The 24386-nt window shown below is 50.5% G+C and overlaps 1 protein-coding gene across 2 annotated transcripts in view; it reads left to right on the top strand.

Moving 5' to 3' along the window:
- acmsd (aminocarboxymuconate semialdehyde decarboxylase) overlaps nt 1-24386 on the top strand; it is a 110749-nt gene that overhangs the window by 13958 nt on the left and 72405 nt on the right. For both annotated transcript variants that reach the window (XM_072472677.1, XM_072472665.1), the window contains exon 4: nt 20026-20075. In XM_072472677.1, coding sequence (XP_072328778.1) covers nt 20026-20075 — 50 coding nt within the window. The remainder of the gene's footprint in view (nt 1-20025; nt 20076-24386) is intronic.

Raw genomic sequence — 24386 nt, 5'->3', positions numbered from 1 at the left:
TGGTGAGGTGCGCTGGAGGGAGAATGGGTGGCGTCGGGGCAGTTGGGGGGGGGTGGGGACCCAGCTGGTGCCAGGTCCCTGAGGGAGACTGTGTCTTGGCGGCCGTCGGGGTACGCCATGTTGGCGTACTGCGGGTTTGCATGGAGGAGCTGTACCCTCTCGACCAACGGGTCCGCCTTGTGTAGCCGCACGTGCTTGCGGAGGAGAACGGGTCCTGGAGCTGCCAGCCACGTTGGGAGCGAAACCCCTGAGGTGGACTTCCTAGGGAAGGCAAGGAGGCGTTCATGGGGGGTTGCATTAGTCGCAGTGCAAAGTAGCGATCGGATGGAGTGGAGGGCGTCGGGGAGGACCTCCTGCCAGCGAGAGACCGGGAGATTTTTAGACCGTAGGGCCAGCAGGAGCAGGACGGCCTGCAGACCGTCCCATCCTCCCTCTCCACCTGCCCGTTTCCCCAGGGGTTGTAGCTGGTCGTCCTGCTCAAGGCAATGCCCTTGCTGAGCAGGAGTTGACGCAGCTCATCACTCATAAAGGAAGATCCCCGGTCGCTGTGGATGTAGGTGGGGAAACCGAACAGAGTGAAGATGCTATTGAGGGCTTTGATGACTGTGGCAGATGTCATATCGGTGCATGGAATGCCGAAGGGGAATCTGGAGTATTCATCGACCACGTTCAGGAGTACGTGTTCGGTCGGAGGAGGAGGGGAGGAGCCCTTTGAAATCCATGCTGAGGCGTTCAAAGGGATGGGAGGCCTTCACCAGGTGTGCCCGGTCAGGCCGGTAGAAGTGCGGTTTGCACTCCGCGCAGACCTGGCAGTCTTTGGTGACCGCCCTGACTTCCGCAATGGAGTAGGGTAGGTTGCGGGCCTTTATGAAGTGAAAGAACCGGGTGACCCCTGGGTGACAGAGGCCATCGTGTATGGCCCGGAGTCAGCCCACTTGTGCGCTGGCACATGTACCTCGGGATAGGGCATTGGGGGGGTCGTTGAGCTTACCGGGGCGATACAAAATCTCATAATTGTAGGTGGAGAGCTCGATCCTCCATCTCAAGATTTTATCATTTTTGATATTGCCCTGCTGTGTGTTGTTGAACATGAAGGCAACCGACCATTGGTCAGTAAGGAGAGTGAATCTCCTGCCGGAGAGGTAATGTCTTCAATGCCGCACAGCTTCGACGATGGCTTGCGCTTCCTTTTCGACGGGGGAGTGCCGAATTTCGGAGGCATGGAGGGTGTGGGAAAAGAATGCTACGGGTCTGCCTGCCTGGTTGAGGGTGGCGACCAGAGCGACGTCTGATGCATCACTCTCGACTTGAAAGGGGAGGGTCTCGTCGACCGCGTGCATCGCGGCCTTGGCGATGTCGGCCTTGATACGGTTGACGGCCTGGTGAGCCTCGGCCATCAGGGGGAAAACTGTGGAGTGAATGAGTGGGCGGGCCTTGTCCGCATAGTTAGGGACCCACTGGGCATATATGAGAAGAACCCCAGGCATCGTTTGAGGGCCTTGGGGCAGTGGGGGAGGGGAGTCCCATCAGGGGGCGCATGCGGTCGGGGTCGGGCCCTAGAACTCCATTTTGCACCACAGAGCCAAGGATGGCGAAGCGGTTGGTGCTGAACATGCACTTCTCCTTGTTATACGTTAGGTTCAGGAGTTTGGCGGTGTGGAGAAATTTGAAAAGGTTAGTGTCGTGGTCCTGCTGGTCATGGCCGCAGATGGTGACGTTATCGAGGTACGGGAAGGTGGCCCATAGTCTGTACTGGTCAACCATTCGGCCCATCTCCCGTTGGAAGACCGAGACCCCATTAGTGACGCCTAAGGGAGCCCTAAGGAAGTGGTAAAGGCGCCGTCTGCTTCGAACGCAGTGTATTGGTGGTCCGTCTTGCGGATGGGGAGCTGGTGGTTGGCAGATATCAGGTCCACTGTAGAGAAGACCCGGTACTGTACAATCTGATGGACCATATCAGATATGTGTGGGAGGGGGTACGCGTCGAGCTGCATGTACCGATAGATGCTCTGACTGTAGTCAATGACCATCCTGTGTTTCTCCCCAGTCTTTACAACTACCACCTGGGCTCTCCAGGGGCTGTTGCTGGCCTCAATGATGCCTTCCCGCAGAAGCCGCTGGACATCCGACCTGATGAAGGTCCTGTCCTGGGCACTGTACCGTCTGCTCCTGGTGGCGACGGGTTTGCAATCCGGGGTGAGGTTTGCAAACAGGGAAGGTGGGTCGACCTTAAGGGTCGTGAGGCCACATACAGTAAGGTGTGGTAGGGGGCCGCCGAATTTCAGAGTTAGACTTTGGAGGTTGCACTGGAAGTCCAGGCCAAGGAGCAAGGCAGCGCAGAGGTTGGGGAGGACATAGAGCCGGAAGTTGCTGAACTCCACGCCCTGGGCGGTGAGGGTGGCGGTGCAGTACCCCCGGATCTCCACGGAGTGAGATCCGGAGACCAGGGAGATTCGTTGGGTAATGGGGTGCACCACGAGGGAGCAGCGCCTTACTGTATCGGGGTGGATGAAGCTCTCCGTGCTCCCGGAGTCGAGAAGGCAAGGTGTCTTGTTGCCATCGACCTTCACCGTCATTGTCGCGGTTGCGAGGTTGTGTGGCGGGGGCTGTTTGGTGTTGGTGGGCCCCGGGCTGGTCGGCGGCGGTTGCAGGTGCCCGATGAGGTGCCCGACAAGCAGGGGTCCTGAGGCGCCGTCCAAAATGGCGCCAAAGATGGCAGCGCCCGCGGGGTGCATGTGGCGGGCGGGGCTAAAGATGGCCGCACGAGGTCTGATGGGGGGAAGATGGCGGCGCCCAGGGGCCGCACGTGTTCTGATGCGAGGAAGATGGCGGCGGCAAGTGGGGGGTGCAGGAACAATGGGCCTGGTTACAGCGGTGATCGACAGGGCCTGGCACACTGCAGCGAAATGTCCTTTCTTCCCACAGGCCTTGCAGATTGCGCTCCGCGCCGGGCAGAGCTGCGGGGGGTGCTGTGTCTGCCCGCAGAAATAGCACTTGGGGCCCCCCGGGGTTGGTTGGCTGTCGCGCGGCGCAGGCTTGGGGTTGGCTGGGGGCGGTCGCTGGTGGGGTCCACGATGTCCAGGAGGGGGGCGCCATGCAGTCGGGGGCATAACGGGAGGCTACCGTTAGTGAGGTCGCGAGTTTCTTGATTGTCGCAAGGTCGAGCGTACCCCCTTCTAAGAGGCGCTGGCGGATGTATGCCAACCCTATGCCCGTAACGAAAGCGTTCCTGATTAGGAGTTCGGAATGTTCAACGGCCGAAACAGCCTGGCAATCATAGTTCCTCGCCGGGGAGTTGGTGCCGCGTGGACAGGAGGTGCCTGGCGTAGAGTTTGTTGATCGGCCGGGTGTAGTTCCCTTTCAGAAACGCCATAGCCTCAGTGTAGTTGGGCGCGTCCCGGATAAGGGGAAAAAAATATCGGAGCTCAACCGTGTGTACAGGATCTGGAGTTTCTGTGCTTCTGAGGGTTGTTCTGTCGCTGCTCCGATGTAGGCCTCAAAGCAAGCTAGCCAGTGGTTGAAGGCCGACGTGGCATTGTCTGCTTGAGGGTGCAGCTGCAGGCGATCTGGCTTGATGTGTAGGTCCATCACTGTAAAATCTCCGCTTAATAAATTGATGCACTATCAATTACAACGAGATGAGAGTAGAGAGTAATCGAGGCTTTATTAAGCAGAGATGAGTTGCCTAATACAGCTGCTGCCGAAATGGCACACACATTTATACTCCGCCTACTGGGCGGAGCCAGCAGGCAGGGAGATACCCCTGCACCGGTAGTACAGGAGCCTTACCGTATTACTTCTCATATATGGCATATATACAAACAGTGGTGACTACCACAACTAGCAGCAGTGCAACTGTCATTTAGCACACAGTTACCAATGGGTTGGTGGTAAAGATGAGAATCGCTACAGTATAGTGGGAGACGTTTGGACCAATTGAGTCTACACAACTCTCTGATAGTGCACCCTACCTAGGCCCATTCCCCCGCTCCGGAAAACAGAGCACCCGGAGAAAACCCATGTAGACATGCGGAGAACATACAAACTCCACACAGTCACCGAAGGTCGAAATTGATTAAACATGCTGTGAGGCAGAAGTGGTAACCACTGGGCCAGCATGAATGCGAGTGTTACCTACAACACAAGAGCTCACTAACCATTTTTTTCCTTCTGCAGAACAAATTAGCGCACAACAGGTGTGAGAGTGAAGGTGGGAGTGGCCATACCCAATCTCTGCCCCTCTTAGAGTACGGAGAGTGGGCTGCCAAACTGACCATTCCTGTGGCGATGGCGAGGCACGATTCCCCCAGCCAGCCACTAAGGAAGCTTGCTTAATCTCTGCACATTGAAAACTAAGGGCGACCCTGGCACAATTTAGGAGGAAGCACCTTGTCAGGAAGCAGAGGCAGTTTTAAGTGATCTAAGGTTGTATTGTTGGACATTAGAAATATGGAATAGATTTAAGTGAGTTTAATTTAGTATTTTTGTGTAAGAAAGGGTAAAAATCTAGTTAGATTCATTTTAAACAAAGGGGGATGCATGTATGGGGGCTCCTGGTTTCAGTTCAAACTGTGTCTGTATGTGCGTCGGGAGAAACTTGGAGAAAGAATGAACTGTTGCTTAGCAACCAGGCACACCGTTAGGGCAGGAAGGCATTTTGAGTTTAGTTTTAGCTGAATTCATAGCAGTTGGGCTTCGGAGTGAGAAAGAAAGTAGCTCTCACAGTCCCACTGGAAGCAGGAAAGCTATATGATGGAGTAAAAGGCGAGAAAACCTGTTCCAGAAACCAGGTAATGGAATGAGAGAATTTCCATGGAGATTGAAGTAAAAACAAAAACAGGAACTAGAATTTGAGCAGGGTGCTATTCAGTGAAGTTAAAGACAGAACTGGGAAGTGCTGTTGAGGTGGGCTAGAGAAAAGCCAGATATCTGAAGTAACTGTAAGGTTTGGAGTCCTTATTTCCAGTTTTTGAAACGCTAGTATTCTGTTGGGGACTGAATACCTGAGAGACCGTGAATATTTGAAAACACCTGGCTATTCAAGACAAAGGAATACAGAAAGGAGAGTAGTAAACTTGGAGGAAGATCCTTGACTACAGTTATCCTGTTGGGTTACAGGGACTGTGTGTTTACTAAAAACCTAACAGCTTAAAATATATTTTGTAACCTGTGTTATTCTTAAAAAATCTGTATACGGACTTCCGGTAGCAGCCATGACCTGCTAGGTCGCACGAACGGCAGCTTCCGCCGGGATCGGTTTTTCGGGCCGTTAAAAGGAGCGGCAGCGGTAATTGACAGGAGGGACCGGCGCGGGAACGGACGTGGGAGAGGCTCCCCCCCCCAGTGGTGCATGGAGAGAACCAGGAGCGGAGCCGGCAGACGTGCGAACCCGGGGAAGAAGGTCGAGAAGGTCCGGGAGGACAAAATGGCGGCCGGAGAAGATCGGGAGGTGTGGGCCCAGTGGGCCAGAGAACAGCAGGAGCTCCTTAAAAACTGCTTCATGGAGCTGAAAACGGAGATGCTGGCCTCCATGGAAAGAATTGTGGTGACCCAGAAGGTGCAGGAGAAGGAGATCAAGGAGGTGAGGAGGAAGGTGGCGGAGAACGAGGACAAGGTCCTGGGCCTGGCAGTGAAAGTGGAGGCGCATGAGGCGCTCCATAAGAGATGGCAGGAGAGGCTGGATGACCTTGAGTGCAGATCTCGGAGCCATAATCTGCGGATCCTGGGCCTTCCTGAAGGAGCGGAGGGGGCGAACGCGAGCACGGACGTGGCCACAATGCTGGGACGTTGATGGGCGTGGGGGCCTTCCCGCGGCCCTTGGAGCTGGATGGGGTGCACAGGGTTCTCGCCAGAAAGCCGAGGGTAAACGAGCCACCGAGGGCGATGGTGATACGGTTTCAGCGCTTGGCAGACCGGGAGCGAGTCCTGCGGTGGGTGAAGAAAAAGCGGAGCAGTAAGTGGGAGAACGGCGAGATCCGAATTTACCAGGACCTGGGAGCTGAGCTGTCGAGGAGGTGTGCAGGTTTTAACCGGGCGAAGGCGGTCCTCCACGGTAAAGGGGTAAAGTTTGGGCTCCTGCACCCGGCAAGACTGTGGGTAACATACCAGGGCACCACTATTTTGATACCCCAGACGCGGCATGATCGTTCATCAGGCAGGAGAAGCTGGACCTGAACTAAGGGACTGTTGTATGGGGGTGGAATGTGCGGGTGGGGAGGGACCGAGAGGAGGACGGTGGGTAAAGCATAGATTTATGGGCCTGTCTGCCCTAGTTTGGTTGGTGGTTTTGTTGTTTGTTTTGTTTGTTTTCCAGGTGTTTTGTTTTCCAGGTGTTCGATGCTAGGGGCGGGAAACGCCCGGGACGGGCTGTCCGGCGCACGGGGTGGTCCCAGATGGCGCTTGCCCCTCTACCCTGCGGGGGAGGGGGGGAGGTTGGCCCGAAGGAGGCAGCAAGTTAAGGGTTGGTATATAGAGGCGGGAGTGGCCGGGGTCAGCATGGGTGAGCTGACTCACGGAAGCACAATGGGGGGGAAACCAGAGCTAAGCAGATGCTTGGCGGGGCGGGGGGGGGGAGGAGTTGGGGGACTGGGGGGGGGGGGGAAGGGGTGCTGCTTTGCTGACTGAAGGGGAGCCAGGTGAGGGTTATGGATGGAGAGTCGGGCGGGGGGGCCACCAGGGGGAGAGCTGGAGGAGGGAGGTGCGGCAGGCGGCTGGCCGAAAAAGGGAGATGGCTAGTCAGCGGGAAGGGGGGGTTGGTCAACCCCCCGACCAGGCTGCTCACGTGGAACGTGAGGGGCCTGAATGGGCCAGTCAAGCGGTACTGCGTGATGCACGATCAATTGCACAAAGACTAAAGTTGGGTACAACTGTGGCTTCATTACAGTCAGATGTGTAGCCTCCTGCTGCAGCTGGCGAAATGGCACGGCATTGGAGGTCATGCATATTTATACAGTTCTCCATGGGCAGGAGCTACCGGCGAACCTGTAGTGCAGGTCCTACCTTGCATCTCCTATTACAGTGGTTCACCACATTCACCCCCTGTTAAAAATGAGTCCGGCGGGGGAGACGTTAAACTATATACAATTAATGCAATTATGTACAGTGGTAGGAAAAGAAAAGTCCATGTTGACGGTCCGGAGTCCGTCAAAGGGTCAGCCGGTCCGGAGCGGCGTAACGCTGGCGGCGAAGTCGGTGCTGGCGGTGGTGGAGGTGGCACCGATGGCGGTAGTGGCGGTGCTGATGCTGGCCAGTCATCGGGGAACTTAAGTCCTCTTCGTCCTCTTGTGCGGAAAAGGGGGGGGTGGTCTGGTGGCGTCAATATTGGCGGCGCGGTGGGAGGTGGGGGGGGCATTGGTGGGGGTGTGTGTTGGGGTGGAACCTGACGGTGCCAGGTCCCTGAGTGAGACAGTATATTGGCGGCCGTCGGGGAACTCAACATAGGCATATTGAGGGTTGGCGTGGAGCAGGTGAACCCTGTCCACCAAGGGGTCCGCCTTGTGGAGTCGGACGTGCCTACGGAGAGGGACCGGTCCTGGAGCAGCGAGCCAAGTCGGGAGCGACACCCCGGATGTGTACTTCCTGGGGAAGGTAAAAACACGTTCATGGGTGTGTTATTAGTGGTGGTGCACAATAGTGACAGGATGGAGTGCAGAGCGTCAGGGAGGACATCCTGCCAGCGAGAGGCTGGGAGGTTCCTGGACCGTAGGGCCAGCTGGACGGCCCTCCAAACCGTCCCATTCTACCGTTCTACTTGCCCGTTTCCCCAGGGGCTGTAGCTGGTCGTCCTGCTGGAGGCTATACCCCTGCTGAGCAGGAACTGACGCAGCTCATCGCTCATGAATGAGGATCCCCTGTCACTGGATGTAGGCGGGGAAACCGAACAGAGCGAAGATGGTGTTGAGGGCCTTGATGACGGTGGCAGACGTCATATCGGGGCATGGGATGGCGAAGGGGAATCTGGAGTACCCATCGATCACACTGAGAATGTACGTGTTACAGTCGGTGGAGGGGTGGGGCCCTTTGAAATCCACGCTGAGGCGTTCAAAGGGGTGGGAAGCCTTCACCAGGCGAGCACGGTCCGGCCAGTAGAAGTGCGGCTTGCACTCCGCACAGACCTGGTAGTCCCTGGTGACTGTCCTTACTTCCTCGACGGAGTAGGGCAGATTGCGAGCTTTGACCAGATGGTACAATCGAGTGACCCCCGTGTGACAAAGGCTGTCGTGTAGGGCCCGAAGTTGGTCCACTTGTGCGCTGGCACATGTACCTCGGGAGAGGGCGTCTGGGGACTCGTTGAGTTTACCGGGGCGATACAAGATCTCGTAATTATAGGTGGAGAGCTCGATTATCCACCGCAAGATTTTATCATTTTTGATCTTGCCCCGCTGTGTGTTATTGAACATGAAGGCTACCGACCGTCGGTCCGTAAGGAGAGTGAATCTCTTACCGGCCAGGTAATGCCTCCAATGCCGCACAGCTTCAACGATAGCTTGGGCCTCCTTTTCGACGGATGAGTGTCGAATTTCAGAGGCATGAAGGGTGCGGGAAAAGAATGCCACGGGTCTGCCTGCCTGGTTTAGAGTGGCGGCAAGGGCGACGTCTGAAGCATCGCTTTCTACTTGGAAAGGCAGTGACTCGTCCACTGCGCGCATCCCGGCCTTGGCGATGTCTGCTCTGATGCGGGCAAAAGCATGTTGTGCCTCGGCCGCAAGAGGGAATTGGGTGGACTGAATGAGTGGGCAGGCCTTGTCCGCATAGTTTGGGACCCACTGAGCGTAGTAGGAAAAGAACCCCAGGCAGCGTTTGAGGGCCTTGGGGCAGTGTCGGAGGGGAAGTTCCATGAGAGGGCGCATGCGGTCGGGGTCGGGCCCGAGAAGTCCGTTTTGGACTATATAGCTGAGAATGGCTAACCGGGTCGTGCTGAACACACACTTCTCTTTGTTGTAGGTCAGGTTGAGAAGAGTAGCAGTGCGGAGGAATTTATCGAGGTTGGCATTGTGGTCCTGCTGGTCATGGCCGCAGATGGTGACATTATCTAAGTACGGGAAGGTGGCCCGCAAACCGTACTGGCCGACCATTCGGTCCATCTCTCTTTGGAAGACCGAGACCCCATTTGTGACGCCGAAAGGGACTCTAAGGAAGTGGGAGAGGCGACCTTCCGCCTCGAAGGCAGTGTATGGCCGGTCCGACTTCCGGATGGGGAGCTGGTGGTAGGCGGATTTCAGGTCAATTGTTGAGAAGACCCGGTACTGCGCAGTCTGATTGGCCATATCAGATATGCGTGGGAGGGGGTACGTGTCGAGCTGCGTGTACCGATTGATGGTCTGACTGTAGTCCACGACCATCCTGTGTTTCTCCCCAGTTTTAACCACTACCACTTGGGCTCTCCAGGGGCTGTTGCTGGCCTCGATAATGCCCTCCTTAAGCAGCCGCTGGACTTCGGAACAGATGAAGGTCTTGTCCTGGGTGCTGTACCATCTGCTCCTAGTGGCAACGAGCTTGCAATCTGAAGTTAGATTGGCAAAAAGGGAAGGGGGGATCGACCTTGAGAGTCGCGAGGCCGCAAACGGTAAGGGGGGGTAAGGGCCCGCCGAATTTGAGGGTGAGGCTCTGGAGGTTGCACTGGAAGTCCAGGCCCAACAGGAGTGCAGCACAGAGATTAGGAAGGACATAGAGGCGGAAGTTACTAAATTCTACGCCCTGTACCGTGAGGGTGACTGTACAAAAGCCTCGGATCGGGACGGAGTGGGATCCGGAGGCTAGGGAGATCCTTTGATTGGCAGGGTGGATCGCGAGGGAGCAGCGCCTTACCATATCTGGGTGTACAAAGCTTTTGGTGCTCCCGGAGTCCATTAGGCACGAGGTCGCGTGGCCGTTGATTTTAACCGTCGTCGACGCGGTGGCCAGGTTGTGCGGGCCAGATTGGTCCAGCGTCATCGAAGCGAGCTGCGGGTAGCCATCGGATGCTTCGGGTGGCGAGTGTGTGCGGTTCCGATGTCAGGATGTACGGAGACCCTGTGGGGGACAAGATGGCGACACCCATGGTGCGCACATTGCGGGGTTTTTTATCTAAGTTTTGATTCAGTTCTTATCATAGATTATCATAGAATTTACAGTGCAGAAGGAGGCCATTCGACCCATCGAGTCTGCACCGGCTCTTGGAAAGAGCACCCTACCCAAGGTCAACACCTCCACCCTATCCCCATAACCCAGTAACCCCACCCAACACTAAGGGCAATTTGGACACAAAGGGCAATTTATCATGGCCAATCCATCTAACCTGCACATCTTTGGACTGTGAGAGGAAACCGGAGCACCCGGAGGAAACCCACGCACACACGGGGAGGATGTGCAGACTCCGCACAGACAGAGACCCAAGCCGGAATCGAACCTGGGACCCTGGAGCTGTGAAGCAATTGTGCTATCCAAAATGCTACCATGCTGCCTTAAGTGTATTAAGTAAATTCTTAGTAATAAAGGGTGTTTTGGACACCTCTATCAACCAGACCGGTTGAAAGGAAAAATGAGTGATCCTACATAGCAGATTAATATGTAAAGTTAAAGCACATGGGATTGCGGGTGGATAGAAAGCTGGTTAGCAGACAGGAAGCAAAAAGTTGGAATACATTTTCTTTTCCTGATTGGCAAGCAGTGACTAGTGGGATATCGCAGGGAGCTGTGCTAGGACCCCAACTGTTCACATTATATATTAATGATTTGGACGAGGGAACTAAATGTATTATTTCCAAATTTGCAGATGATACAAAGTTGGGTGGGAGGGTGAGCTGTGAGGAGGATGCAGAGACGCTTCAGTGGGATTTGGACAGGCTGAGTGAGTGGGCACGCATGGCAGATGCAATGTAATGTGGATAAATGTGAGGTTATCCACTTCGGTAGCAAAAATAGGACGGCAGATTATTATTTGAATGGGAGTAAACTGAGAGAGGTTGATACTCAGTGAGACATTGGTGTCCTCGTGCATCAGTCACTGAAAATAAGCAGGCAGATACAGCAGGCAAATGTATGTTGGCCTTCATTGCATGAGGTTTTGAGTATAGGAATCAAGATGTTTTACTGAAATTGTATAGGACATTGGTGAGGTATCATGTGAGTGTCCCTTTAAGAAATGTTTTTGTCTTAAAGAAATGATGTCATTGTATGGGTGGACTGGGCTGTGGCTGTGTGAGTTTACTTTCGCTTTGAGTTTGGACTGATTTGTACTGCACAGGTTGAAAGAAGGGTTTCTCTATCTTCATTTTAAAAGCTGTTTCCAGACTGCTTGATAACTTAAAAGAGATAATTGCTTTCTGGAAGGAATTCAAACCTGCTGTTTGGAAAGGAAACAAGAATATCAATACCAAGTCTTATACCAGTAAGAGTGCCATGTGCTGGGCCACACCTTTGAAAAGGGGTTCTCGATTTTACTTGGATCTTGTTATTAAATTGGAACAGTTAAGGGGGGATTCATTCAGGGTTATACATAGATTATTGCAGCTGTGTGGGGTATTTATGTTTGTAGTTGATAAAAATTCTTGCATGTGTATATTTATACAAATGTTAATTTATAGAATAAATAATTTTTTTGATTAAAAGCGCCTAACAACTCTGTTGAATAACATGTGAAAGGCAGGCTCTTGTGCTCATCCCAGCCACATTCAATAAACAGTTGTCGGTCAGGTGAACTCCATGATATGTTTTCGGGTTTTCGAAACCCTGGCCCATAACAGAGGTCATACCTGGAGTATTGTGTACCGTTTTGGTGCCCTTATCTGAGGAAGGATGTTCTTACTGTGGAGGGAGTACAGCAAAGGTTTACCAGGCTGATTCCTGGGATGGCGGGACTGTCATATGTGGAGAGACTCAATTGGTTAGGATTATATTTATTGAAGTTTAGAAGAGAGAGAGAGGGGATCTCACAGAAACTTACAAAATGTTCCCCATAGTGGGGGAGTCCAGAACTATAATAATCTTTATTAGTGTCACAAGTAGGCTTACATTAACACTGCAATGAAGTTACTGCGAAAAGCCCCGAGGCGCCTGTTTAGATACACTGAGGGAGAATTCAGAATGCCCAATTTACCCAACAAGCACGTCTTTAGGGACTTGTGGGAGGAAACCGGAGCACGTGAGGGAAACCCATGCCGACACGGGGAGAACGTGCAGACTCCGCACAGACAGTGCCACAAGCTGGGAATTGAACCCAGGGCCCTGGCACTGTGAAGCAGTAGTGCTAACCACTGTGTTACCGTGCCGCCCTAGGGGTCATAGTTTGAGGATAAGGGGTAAACCTTTTAGGACTGAGGTGAGGAGAAATTTCTTCACCCGGAGAGTGGTGAATCTGTGGAAGTCGCTACCACAGAAAGTAGTTGAGGCCAAAACATTGTTAATTTCAAGAAGGAATTAGATATAGCTCTTGGGCCTAAAGGGATCACAGGATATGGGGGGATCACAGGATCAGGGTATTAAACTTGATGATCAGTCACGATTATAATGAATGATGGAGCCGGCTCGAAGGTCAAATGGCCTTCTCCTGTTTCTATTTTCTATAATTTCTGCGCTATTATATAAGGGGTTCAGAGGTTATGGGGAGAAGGCAGGGGAGTGGGGATGAGAAATATATCAGCCATGATTGATTGGCAGAGCGGACGTGATGCGCCAAATAGCCTAATCCTGCTCCTACATCTTAAAGGTCTTATGGTTCACTACCCTTTGAGTGAAGAAATGTTTCCTCAAATCAGTTATAAATGGTCTACCCCATATCCTGAGGCTGTGTCCCCTGGTTCTATATTCCCCAACTAGGGGAAGCATCCTTCCTGCATCTTGTCTGTCCAGCCATGCTGGAATTCTAATATGTTGCAATCAAATATCCTCTCATCCTTCTAAACTCTGGTGAACACAGGCCCAGTTGAACAAATCTCTCCTTATCGGAAAGTCTCACCAACCCCAGTATCAGCATAGTGAACAACTGCTGCACTCCCTCTATGGCAAGTATATCCTTTCTCCAGCAGGGAGTCCAAAACTGCACAAATACTCCAGGTGTGTTCTCATCCAAGGCCCTGTATAACTGCAATAAGACACCCCTACTTCTGAATTCAAATCCTTTTGCAATGAAGGCCATTTGCCTTCCTAATGGCTTGCGCACCTTCCTCTCCACTTTCATTGACTAGTGTACAAGGACACCCAAATCCCTTTGTACGTCTACACTTCTCAAATATTACTATTTAAGTAGTACTCTTTCTTTCTGTTTTTCTCACCAAAGTGTAACACTTCAAATTTAGCTGCATTGTACTGCATCTGCCATGTGTTTGCCCACTCAATCAACTTGTTTAAATTATCTTGAAGGCTCCTTGCATCCTCCTCACAACTCACAATTCTGCCTCGTTTTATGTCATGAGCAATCATGGAAATGTTACATTTGGTTCCCTCATCCAGGTCATTTATATGTATCATGAACAGCAAGGGCCCAAGCACTGATCCCTGCAGTACCCCACTAGTCACTGCCTATACTCGGAATAAGATCCATTTATTCCCACTCCCTTTTCCTGTCTGTCAACCAATTTTTGATTGATGCCAATACATTACCCCCTATCTGATATGCTTTAATTTTGCCCACTAACCTCTTATGAGGGACCTTCTCAAAACCCTTCTGAAAATCCAAGTACACCACATCCACAAGTTCTCCCTTATCTAGTCAACCAGTTACATCCTCAAAATGCTCCAGTAGATTTATTAAGCGTGATTTGCCTAATCCCGTTAATAGAACATAGAACGACTTCAGGTTGCAGCAGGGATGAGCTAGCCGCACGTTTCGGCGGCTCCAGCTCCGACGGAACTTCGGGCTCTTTTAAGAGCCCCAAACTCTTACGGCCGTAAAACCCGGTGCGAGGCGCGAGGGAAGGGAGTCCCCCCCGAACGACGGAGGGAAAAACCGGCGGCGGCGGCTGCAGCCCGAAGGATCTGCATCCAGAAGGTCAGAGGGAGTGGAGCAAAATGGCGGCGGAGAAACCACAGGTGACATGGGGGCCTGAGCAGGACGAGGTGGTGAGACGGTGCATGGACCTGCTGAAGAAGGAGGTAATGACCCCGTTGTTCCAGGCAATTGAGGGGCTTAAGGAGACTTTAAAGACCCAGGAGACTGAACTTCGCGTGGTGGAGCAGAAGGTATCAGGTATTGAGGACGAGGTCCTGGGCCTGGCGGTCAAGACTCAGACGCACGAGGCACTTCATAAAAAGTGTGCTGATAGGATTGAGGCCCTTGAAAATGGAGCGCAAAGGAAGAACCTCAGGATACTAGGTCTCCCGGAGGGTGTGGAAGGAGTGGACTGTGGAGCGTACGCAAGTAAGATGCTGAGCTCACTGATGGGTGCTGAGGCCCCTGCGGGCCTCATGGAGGTGGAGTGGGCAAATCGGATCCCGGCGAGAAGACCAAAAGCGGGAGAACCACCGAGGGCGATAATCGTGCGATTTTACCGCCTTAAGGACAGAGAAGAGGTCCTGAGATGGGCTAAAAAGGTGCGGAGTAGCAGATGGGAGAATGCGGTGGTAAGGATCTACCAGGATTGGAGTGCGGAGGTGGCGAGAAGGAGGGCGAGCTTCAACCGAGCCAAAGAGGTTTTGCACAAAAGGAAGGTGAAGTTTGGGATGCTGCAGCCGGCAAGACTATGGGTCACGCATCAGGAGAGACACTATTATTTCGAGACGGCAGAGGAAGCATGGTCCTTCATCAATGAAGAGAAACTGGACCGGAACTGAGGGACTGATGCTGCAGGGAACTGTTATTGTTGTTATTATTGTTTTTGTTAATGGGATGATGAAAGTTAATCGAGAAGTAAACAGGGAAGGAGGGGGACACTGGGGAAATGTGGGTGCCGGTGAGGGGGGAGAGGCGGGACATAGTCAGAGAATGGGGAAGGAGAGGGGGAGGGGAAAGGGAGCTGCGCCATAAGAGGCGGATCAGGTAAAGGGATGTTCCCGCGCCAGAAAGAATAAGGCGGGAAAACAGGTGCAAGGCGGATGGGAGTTCCCTCACACCGGGGGGGCCGAGGAGCGAGCAGGAGTAGCCGGGGTCAGTTGAAGTCAGCTGACTTACGGAAGTGATATGGGGGAGCAATCAAGCTAGATAGGGATATAGCGGGGGGGGGGGGGGAGGGGGAAGGGGACAACTGGGTTGCTGCTGCGGAAATCCAAAAGGAAATGGCTAAAGAGAGGGTGGTCGGGGGCGGAATGCGACGCTGGGGGAGCGAGCGGGAGCGCGGAGGCGGGATATGGGACTGGCCATGAGAAGGTAATGGCGAGTCGACACGGGAGGGGGGCAGGTAGCCCCCCAGTGAGGCTGATCATTGTTGAATAAAGAAGATATTGATACAATCTTGAGGAAAGATATTCGTACAAATGATGTGGAATCTGTCTGGGTGGAGTTAAAAAATATAACCAGGTCCCTGGTTATAGATGTTTCAATAAGATTAGGGAGGGTGGTAAAAGAGGTGGTGGTGGGGGGGGGGGGGGGGGGGCATTGTTAATGAGAGATAGTATAACAGCTGCAGAAAGGCAGTTCGAGGAGTATCAGCCTAATGAGGTAGTATGGGTTGAAGTCAGAAATAGGAAAGGAGCAGTCACCTTGTTAGGAGTTTTCTATAGGCCTCCCAATAGTAGCAGAGATGTGGAGGAACAGATTGGGAAACAGATTTTGGAAAGGTGCAGAAGTCACAGGGTAGTAGTCATGGGTGACTTTAACTTCCCAAACATTGAGTGGAAACTCTTTAGATCAAATAGTTTGGATGGGGTGGTGTTTGTGCAGTGTGTCCAGGAAGCTTTTCTAACACAGTATGTAGATTGTCCGACCAGAGGAGGGGCAATATTGGATTTGGTACTTGGTAATGAACCAGGGCAAGTGATAGATTTGTTAGTGGGGGAGCATTTTGGAGATAGTGACCACAATTCTGTGTCTTTCACTTTAGTAATGGAGAGGAATAGGTGCGTGCAACAGGGCAAGGTTTACAATTGGGCGAAGGGTAAATACGATGTTGTCAGACAAGAATTGAAGTGCATAAGTTGGGAACATAGGCTGTCAGGGAAGGACACAAGTGAAATGTGGAACTTGTTCAAGGAACAGGTACTACGTGTCCTTGATATGTATGTCCCTGTCAGGCAGGGAAGAGATGGTCGAGTGAGGGAACCATGGTTGACAAGAGAGGTTGAATGTCTTGTTAAGAGGAAAAAGGAGACTTATGTAAGGCTGAGGAAATAAGGTTCAGACAGGGCGTTGGAGGGATACAAGATAGCCAGGAGGGAACTGAAGAAAGGGATTAGGAGAGCTAAGAGAGGGCATGAACAATCTTTGGCGGGTAGGAACAAAGAAAACCCCAAGGCCTTTTACACATATGTGAGAAATATGAGAAAGACTAGAGCGAGGGTAGGTCCAATCAAGGACAGTAGCGGGAGATTGTGTATTGAGTCTGAAGAGATAGGAGAGGTCTTGAACTTTTCTTCTGTATTTACAAATGAGAGGGGCCATATTGTTGGAGAGGACAGTGTGAAACAGACTGGTAAGCTCGAGGAAATACTTGTTAGGAAGGAAGATGTGTTGGGCATTTTGAAAAACTTGAGGATAGACAGGTCCCCCGGGCCTGACGGGATATATCCAAGGATTCTATGGGAAGCAAGAGATGTATTTGCAGAGCCGTTGGCAATGATCTTTTCGTCCCAACTGTCAACAGGGATGGTACCAGGGGATTGGAGAGTGGCGAATGTCGCGCCCCTGTTCAAACAAGGGACTAGGGATAACCCTGGGAATTATAGGCCAGTTAGTCTTACTTCGGTGGTAGGCCAACTCATGGAAAGGGTACTGAAGGATAGGATTTCTAAGCATCTGGAAAGACACTGCTTGATTAGGGATAGTCAGCACGGATTTGTGAGGGGTAGGTCTTGCCTTACAAGTCTTATTGAATTCTTTGAGGAAGTGACCAAGCATGTGGATGAAGGTAAAGCAGTGGATGTAGTGTACATGGATTTTAGTAAGGCATTTGATAAGCTTCCCCATGGTAGGCTTCTGCAGAAGGTAAAGAGGCATGGGATAGTGGGAAATTTGGCCAGTTGGATAACAAAGGAGATTTACCAGGATGTTGCCTGGAATGGAGAGTAGGTCTTACAAGGAAAGGTTGAGGGTGCGAGGCCTTTTCTCATTAGAACGGAGAAGGATGAGGGGCGACTTGATAGAGGTTTATAAGATGATCAGGGGAATAGATAGAGTAGACAGTCAGAGACTTTTTCCCCGGGTGGAACAAACCATTACAAGGGGACATAAATTTAAGGTGAATGGTGGAAGATATAGGGGGGATGTCAGAGGTACGTTCTTTACCCAGAGAGTAGTGGGGGCATGGAATGCACTGCCTGTGGAAGTAGTTGTGTCGGAAACATTAGGGACCTTCAAGCAGCTATTGGATAGGTACATGGGTTACAGTAAAATTATATAGTGTAGATTTAGTTGTTCTTAAGGGCAGCACGGTAGCATTGTGGATAGCACAATTGCTTCACAGCTCCAGCGTCCCAGGTTCGATTCCGGCTTGGGTTACTGTCTGTGCGGAGTCTGCACATCCTCCCCGTGTGTGCGTGGGTTTCCTCCGGGTGCTCCGGTTTCCTCCCACAGTCCAAAGATGTGCAGGTTAGGTGGATTGGCCATGATAAATTGCCCTTAGTGTCCAAAATTGCCCTTAGTGTTGGGTGGAGGTGTTGACTTTGGGTAGGGTGCTCTTTCCAAGAGCCGGTGCAGACTCAAAGGGCTGAATGGCCTCCTTCTGCACTGTAAATTCAATGATAATCTATGATTAATCTAGGACAAAGGTTCGGCACAACATCGTGGGCCGAAGGGCCTGTTCTGTGCTGTATTTTTCTATGTTCTATGAGTATCTGGACTGCCCATCCTGCAGCGAGCACAGCCAAAATCCATCAAAACCACCACATTTGTGTATCACCCAGCAGGATATTTCTTGCCATCTTTAACGTGATGCTATTAGACTGCATAGGCTCCAGAGTCAATGTTGAGGACTCCTAAGGCAACTCCCTCCCGACTGTCTCCCACTGTGCTGCACATCTGATCAGTCTGTCCTGCCGGTGGGACAGCGCATACCCAGAAATGGTGGTGCCTGGGACATTGTGTGTGAGTATGACTATGACTAGTCTGTGGGACATCTCTCCCAATTTTGGCACAAGTGTCCAGACATTAGTGAAGAGTAATTTGCAGGCTCAACAATGCAGGCTGTGCCCTTGTGTTTCCAATGCCTAGCTTGATGCCAGGTTGTCCATGCAGTTTCACGTTTTGTGGTAGTTTTATGCAACTGAATGGCTTGCTAGGCCATTGCAGAGTCAGACACATTGTTGTGGCCCTGGATTCATGTGCAGGGCAGACCAGGTAAAAGTGGCAGATCTCTTTCCCTGAAGGGCATTGGTGACCAGATATGTTTTTTCCGAAATGACAATTGATTTATGGTCATTACTGCTGAGATTGGCTTTTAATTCCAGATTCATTAATTGCATTTAAGTTCCACCAGCTGTCATAGTGGGATTTGAACCTGTGCACCCAGAGCTTCAGCCGGGGCCTTTGGATTACTGGTCCAGTTAAAGCACCACTCTGCCACTGTCTCTCAGGAACATGGCTGCAGCTGGTAAATTTAAAGCATTCTCCATCATCTTTAGGGTGACGGAATCTTACAAAACAATCTTACGATGGGCGGTAAGGTGGCACCGTGGTTAGCATTGCTTCCTCACAGTGCCAAGGACCCGGGTCCATTCCTGCCTTGGGTAACTTGGAGGGGGCACTACCAGTGATCATAAGAGCTAATGAGGGGTCTGGAAGAGTTGCTTGTAACCATAAGGTGGTGCTGTTGACCAATAGAACAGGGGTGAGGAGGGAAATGCTCCTGACAAAGTGTGCAGGGAGGGGACAGTTCCTCATGATCATAAGAGCAGGGAAGGATGCTACCGCGCCCTGGTGTTCAACAATCACAGTACACATACTCACACAACATAATGAAGAAACGAAGGCAAGGTATTCCCAGCCTCAGCCCCTGTCAGCTGTCCTCGACATGAGGGACAAAATGTGCCCCTGAAGGGATGTGGGTCAAACAGTCTAAATAAGAGGCAATCCCTGAAAATACAGGAAAGTTGGGTTGCCAACCTTGTCGTCAGTTGTTGTGTTTTATGCCTTGGAGATATCTAGAAATGACACACCAAGTTCTGTTTGTGCGGGAGTTCATATCTCATGCTTACAGCTTCTTGTTTCACTTTAGCTTCTCTTAGTTGGTAGCCACACCCAGATTTAGCTGATTGCACACAGAACATAGATAAACATGATTCAACATGGTCTGTGTGGGGTTAGCTCAGTTGGCTGGATGGCTGGTTTATGATGCACAGCAAGGCCAACATTGCAGATTTAATTCCTGTACCGATTGATGTTGTTCATGAAGGCCCTGCCTTCCCAACATTGCCTCTTGCCTCAGGTGACCCTCAGATTAAATCACCACAAGTCATCTATCAAAAGGGAGAAGTGGACTGTGGTGACATTTATATGGTGGCAAAGTGATTAGCGCTGCTGCCTCACAGCATCAGGGACCTGGGTTCAATTCCAACCTTGGATTACTGTTCATGTGGAGTTTGCATGTTCTCCCCATGTCTGCATGGGTTTCCTCCGGGTGCTCCGGTTTCCTTCCCACAGTCCAGAGATGCACAGGATAGGTCAATTGGCCATGCTAAAATTGCCTCTTCATGTCCAGGGATGTGCAGGTTAGATGGGGTTACGGGGATCGGGTGGGGGAATGGGCCTAGGTGGGGTTCTCTTTCAGAGGGTCGGTGCAGACATGATGGGCCAAATAGCCTCCTTCGGCACTGTAGGGGTTCTATGAAACACCAAACAATTCGTTGCCACATGTGGTGACTTCAGAATCAAAAATAACGTGCAACCTGTGGAATCATAAAATTGAATGGAGACAGAAATAATCAAACATGTTTGTAAACAAAAATCATTTTATTTTACAGGCGTAAGCGTGCAGGCTCTTTCTACTGTTCCTGTTATGTTCAATTATTGGGTAAGTTTGTGGGCCTGAAGGAAAAATATGAGTATTGCCATTCTGGTTTTGATTAATATCTTTTGTCTTGTAACAAGTTAGATTTACTTCAAGCTTGGTAGTGTTCACAGTGGGGTTGTCCTTCTGAATGTTTATCATTTTTCAAATCTGTACCTCTGGCAGCTATAAAAACTAAATTGTAGCAATCATAAATGTGTCATATAAAGGAACATGAAGTTTTTTTTTAAATGCAGAGAATAAAATGTTGGCACAATGCTTATTATAATCAAGTTTTCAGCACCTTTATCAGGATAATGATAAAGTACATTGTATTGGATCGAATAGGTCAACGTGTCCTACACTCGCAGCAAGGAAGCCACACTTATCGTAACATGAGTCAGCAAAAGTGCTGAAAACTGCATGGTGATATAATATAGTGGCTCTGCAAATAATCTCTCTCTCTCTCTCTCACATTTCAATAATGCTCTCCATTTTGTTTCCCTTTCTTATTCATTATTTTGCTCTCTTTCACCTCTGCTCCATCTCTTTCCTTTTCCACTTTTGCTTCTCTCACTAACTCCATCTATTTCAGTTTCTCTCACTTTCCTTCACTTCTGCTTTTCACCCTTCACCCTCTTTTTCTCATTTTCACTTTTGTTTTACTCACTACTTTAATTTCTGTCCCTCTGCTCTCCTTCCCTTCCACCTTTCCCTTTGCCCTCAACCTCCCTTTCCAACTTTGGGCTTCACTTTTCTCTCATTTTCCTTCTCGCCTCCCTCATTCCGGAGTCTCTCCCTTTATCCGCTTTAAGAAATAACTTGCTTTCGCACCATGACCTCAGGGTGTCAGAAACCAATTTGCAGCCAATGAATTGTGGTCCATGTTGTAACGTAGAGAAACATTGTTCCCTAGATCCTTCCTCTGGTTCTCTGTTCCTAACTCACATTGTTCTGCCTCTCTGTCATCTATTACCTTTCAGTCTCCCAAATCACTCACTTCACTTTCTCCTTTACTGTTCTCTTTCTCAGCACGCCTCTCCTTTTGTTGCTGCAATAGTTTTCATTTCACTTCACTTTCCTTTCACTCTGCAGCATGGCAAAGATGAGGAAGCCAAAATAGTCTCTGAATCAGATTAAAAAGCTGGACTTTGAAGCTGAGAAGGAACAGGGTTGTTCCAATAAAGCACGATAAACCAAAGAAGGGCATTTAATAAAAAATGCATCGGACTGTGGTATTATCAGGTATTGCAGTACCCGAGAGGCTGAAGACCATTGGTTAAACCTAGGAGTTTACCATTGGCTGTTTGGTATGTAGCTCCGCCCTGACAGGCGGGGTATAAGAACCGGTGCCGTCCCAGCAGCCCTCATTCTGTACCGAAGCTGCTGGGGAACAGATCTAGTCTATTAAAGCCTTCAGTTATGTTACTACCGCGTCTTTAATTGTAATTGATCGTGCATCACGGACTCCAAACAGACAGAACCACAAGAAAGAAACATGGAGAGACTTAGAGGGTTGGGAGGAACTGCCCTGACTACAACAATTTTATAAATCACGTTAACACAAGACACTTCACAGAAGTATTATCAAACAAAATTTGACATTGAGCCACAGAAAGAAATAAAAGACCACTTTTCTTTCAGATATTGGCACCTTGCATCTTCACTGGCTAGTTTAGGTGAGTGTCTTCACATGGTGAGTCACTGTGCTCGAGTGTGCAGGAGCTAGGTTTGGGGGATGGGGGGCCACAGATGCCAGCTTGTTGCATGGGGAGGTAATATCCTATTTTTGCTGCCAAATGCTCTGAATCTGATTTCAGTGACCCTGTCAGCACAGTGGCATAGTGGTTAGCACTGCTGCCTCACAGCGCCGGGAACCCGGGTTCAATTCCACCCTTGGCCAACTGTCCGGATTGGATTGGTTTATTGTCACGTGTACCGAGGTACATTGAAAAGTATTGTTCTGCGTGCAGCTCAGACAGATCATTCCGTACATGAAAAGAAAAATACATAATAGGGCAAACATAAAATATACAATGTAAACACATAGACACAGGTATCGGGTGAAGTATACAGGAGTGTAGTACTACTCAGAAGAGAAGATGTGTGAAGAGATCAGATCAGTCCATCAGTCCATAAGAGGGCCGTTTAGGAGTCTGGTAACAGCAGGGAAGAAGCTGGTTTTGAATCTGTTAGTGCGTGTTCTCAGATTTATTATCTCCTCCCCGATGGAAGAGGTTGGAAGAGTGAGCAAGCTGGCTGGGAGGGGTCTTTGATTATACTGCCTGCTTTCCCAAGTCAGCGGAAGGTGTAGACAGAGTCAATGGATGGGAGGAGGGTTTGTGTGATGGACTGGGTGGTGTTCACGACTCTCTATAGTTTGTTGCGATCTTGGGCTGAGCACTTGCCATACTAGGCTGTGATGCAGCCAGATAGGATGCTTTCTATGGTGCACCTGTAAAAGTTGGTAAGTGTCAGTGTGGATATGCTGAATTTCCTTAGCTTCCTGAGAAAGTATTAGGGCATTTAAAAGTTTATTGGATAAGCATATGGATGATAATGACACAGTGTAGATTAGATGGCTTTTGTTTCGGTGCAACATCGTGGGCCGAAGGGCCTGTACTGCGCTGTATCGTTCTATGTTCTATGTTCTATATAGGCGCTGTTGTACTTTCTTGCTCGTAGCGTTGACGTGGGTGGACCAGGACAGATTTTTGGTGGTGTGCACACCTAGGAATTTGAAGCTGTCAACCATCTCCACGTCCACACCATTGATACAGACAGGGGTGTGTACAATACTTTGCTTCCTGATGTCATTGACCAACTCTTGCTGACATTGAGGGAGAGATTGTTGTTGTTACACCACTCCACTAGGTTCTTTATCTCCCTCCTGTATTCTGACTCATCGTTGTTCGAGATCCGACTGGGCGTGTCGTCAGCAAACTTGTAGATGGAGTTGGAGCCAAATTTTGCTATGCAGTCGTGTGTGCGTAGGGAGTATAGTTGGGGGCTAAGTACATAGCCTTGCGGGGCCTGGTATGAGGACTATCGTGGAGAAGGTGTTGTTTTTTCTGTGGGGTGTTTGCACGTTCTCCCCATGTCTGCATGGGTTTCCTCCGGCTGCTCCGGTTTTCTCCCACTGTTCAAAGATGTGCAGGTTGGGTGGATTGGCCATACTAAATTGGCCCTTAGTGTCCAAAGATGTGCAGGTTAGTTGGGGTGACAGGGATAAGGCGGGGGAGTGGGCCTAGGTAGGGTACTGCTACAGAGGGTCGCTGCAGACTTGATGGGCGCAATGATCTCCTTCTGCACTGTAGGGATTTAATGATTCTATGATACGAGGACCTGAAGCTTGATCAAAGAGATCAAAGGGTTGCAGGGTTTGAGGAGGTTACAGAGATAGTGAGACATAAGGTCATGGAAGGATTAGAAAGAAATGTGGAAACTTTAAAATTGAGATATTTCTGGGCTGGGGACCAGTACAGCTTAGCAAGCATTAGATGACAAGTGAATGGGACTTGATTCAAGTAAGGCAGCAGAATTTTGGATGAGCTAAAATTTACAGAGAGTACAAGATGAGAGACCAGCCAGGAGAGCTTTGAGATCTAGAGATAAGAAAGGCATAAATGAGGATTTTGGCATTAGATAAGCTGAGGCAGAGACAATTGTATAGTCACCTCAGGCTGTGGATTGCTTCTGTATACTGTACAATCATTACCGATTAGAATCAATGATCATTTAATGCATAGTCGAGGATTTTACACTCCCGCTGCCCCAAATAAATTGGCCGGCATCTCTCCAAGGTACGTCTTCCTTCTCAGTGAGGGCTCGAAGTCTCGCCTTATGCCGTGGGCAGCACGGTAGCACAGGGGTTAGCATAGTTGCTTCACAGCTCCAGGGTCCCAGGTTCGATCCCCAGCTTGGGTCACTGTCTGTGCGGACTCTGCACGTTCTCTCCGTGTCTGCGTGGGTTTTCTCCGGGTGCTCCAGTTTCCTCTCACAATCCAAAGATGTGCAGGTTAGGTTGATTGGCTCTGCTAAATTGCCCTTAGTGTCCAAAAAAGGATAGGTGGGTTGTGGGGTTACGGGGATAGGGTGGAGGTGTGGGCTTGGGCGGGGTGCTCTTTCCAAGGTGCAGACTCGATGGGCCGAATGGCCACCTTCTGCACTGTAAATTCTGTGATGATTCTATGATCATTAGAGTATAAAGTGGCATCGGTGTTGCTGGAGTCAGCGGTGATGTGTTCACTGATGACCCTTCAAAATTCAAGCCATAGAATTACAGAGAAGCAGGTCATTTAGCAAAGGTCTATGCCAGTATTTATTCTTCACAAA

This window comes from Scyliorhinus torazame, chromosome 2, assembly GCF_047496885.1.
Source record: "Scyliorhinus torazame isolate Kashiwa2021f chromosome 2, sScyTor2.1, whole genome shotgun sequence".
Lineage (NCBI taxonomy): Eukaryota > Metazoa > Chordata > Chondrichthyes > Carcharhiniformes > Scyliorhinidae > Scyliorhinus > Scyliorhinus torazame.
This window is presented reverse-complemented; position numbering and strand designations above follow the sequence as displayed.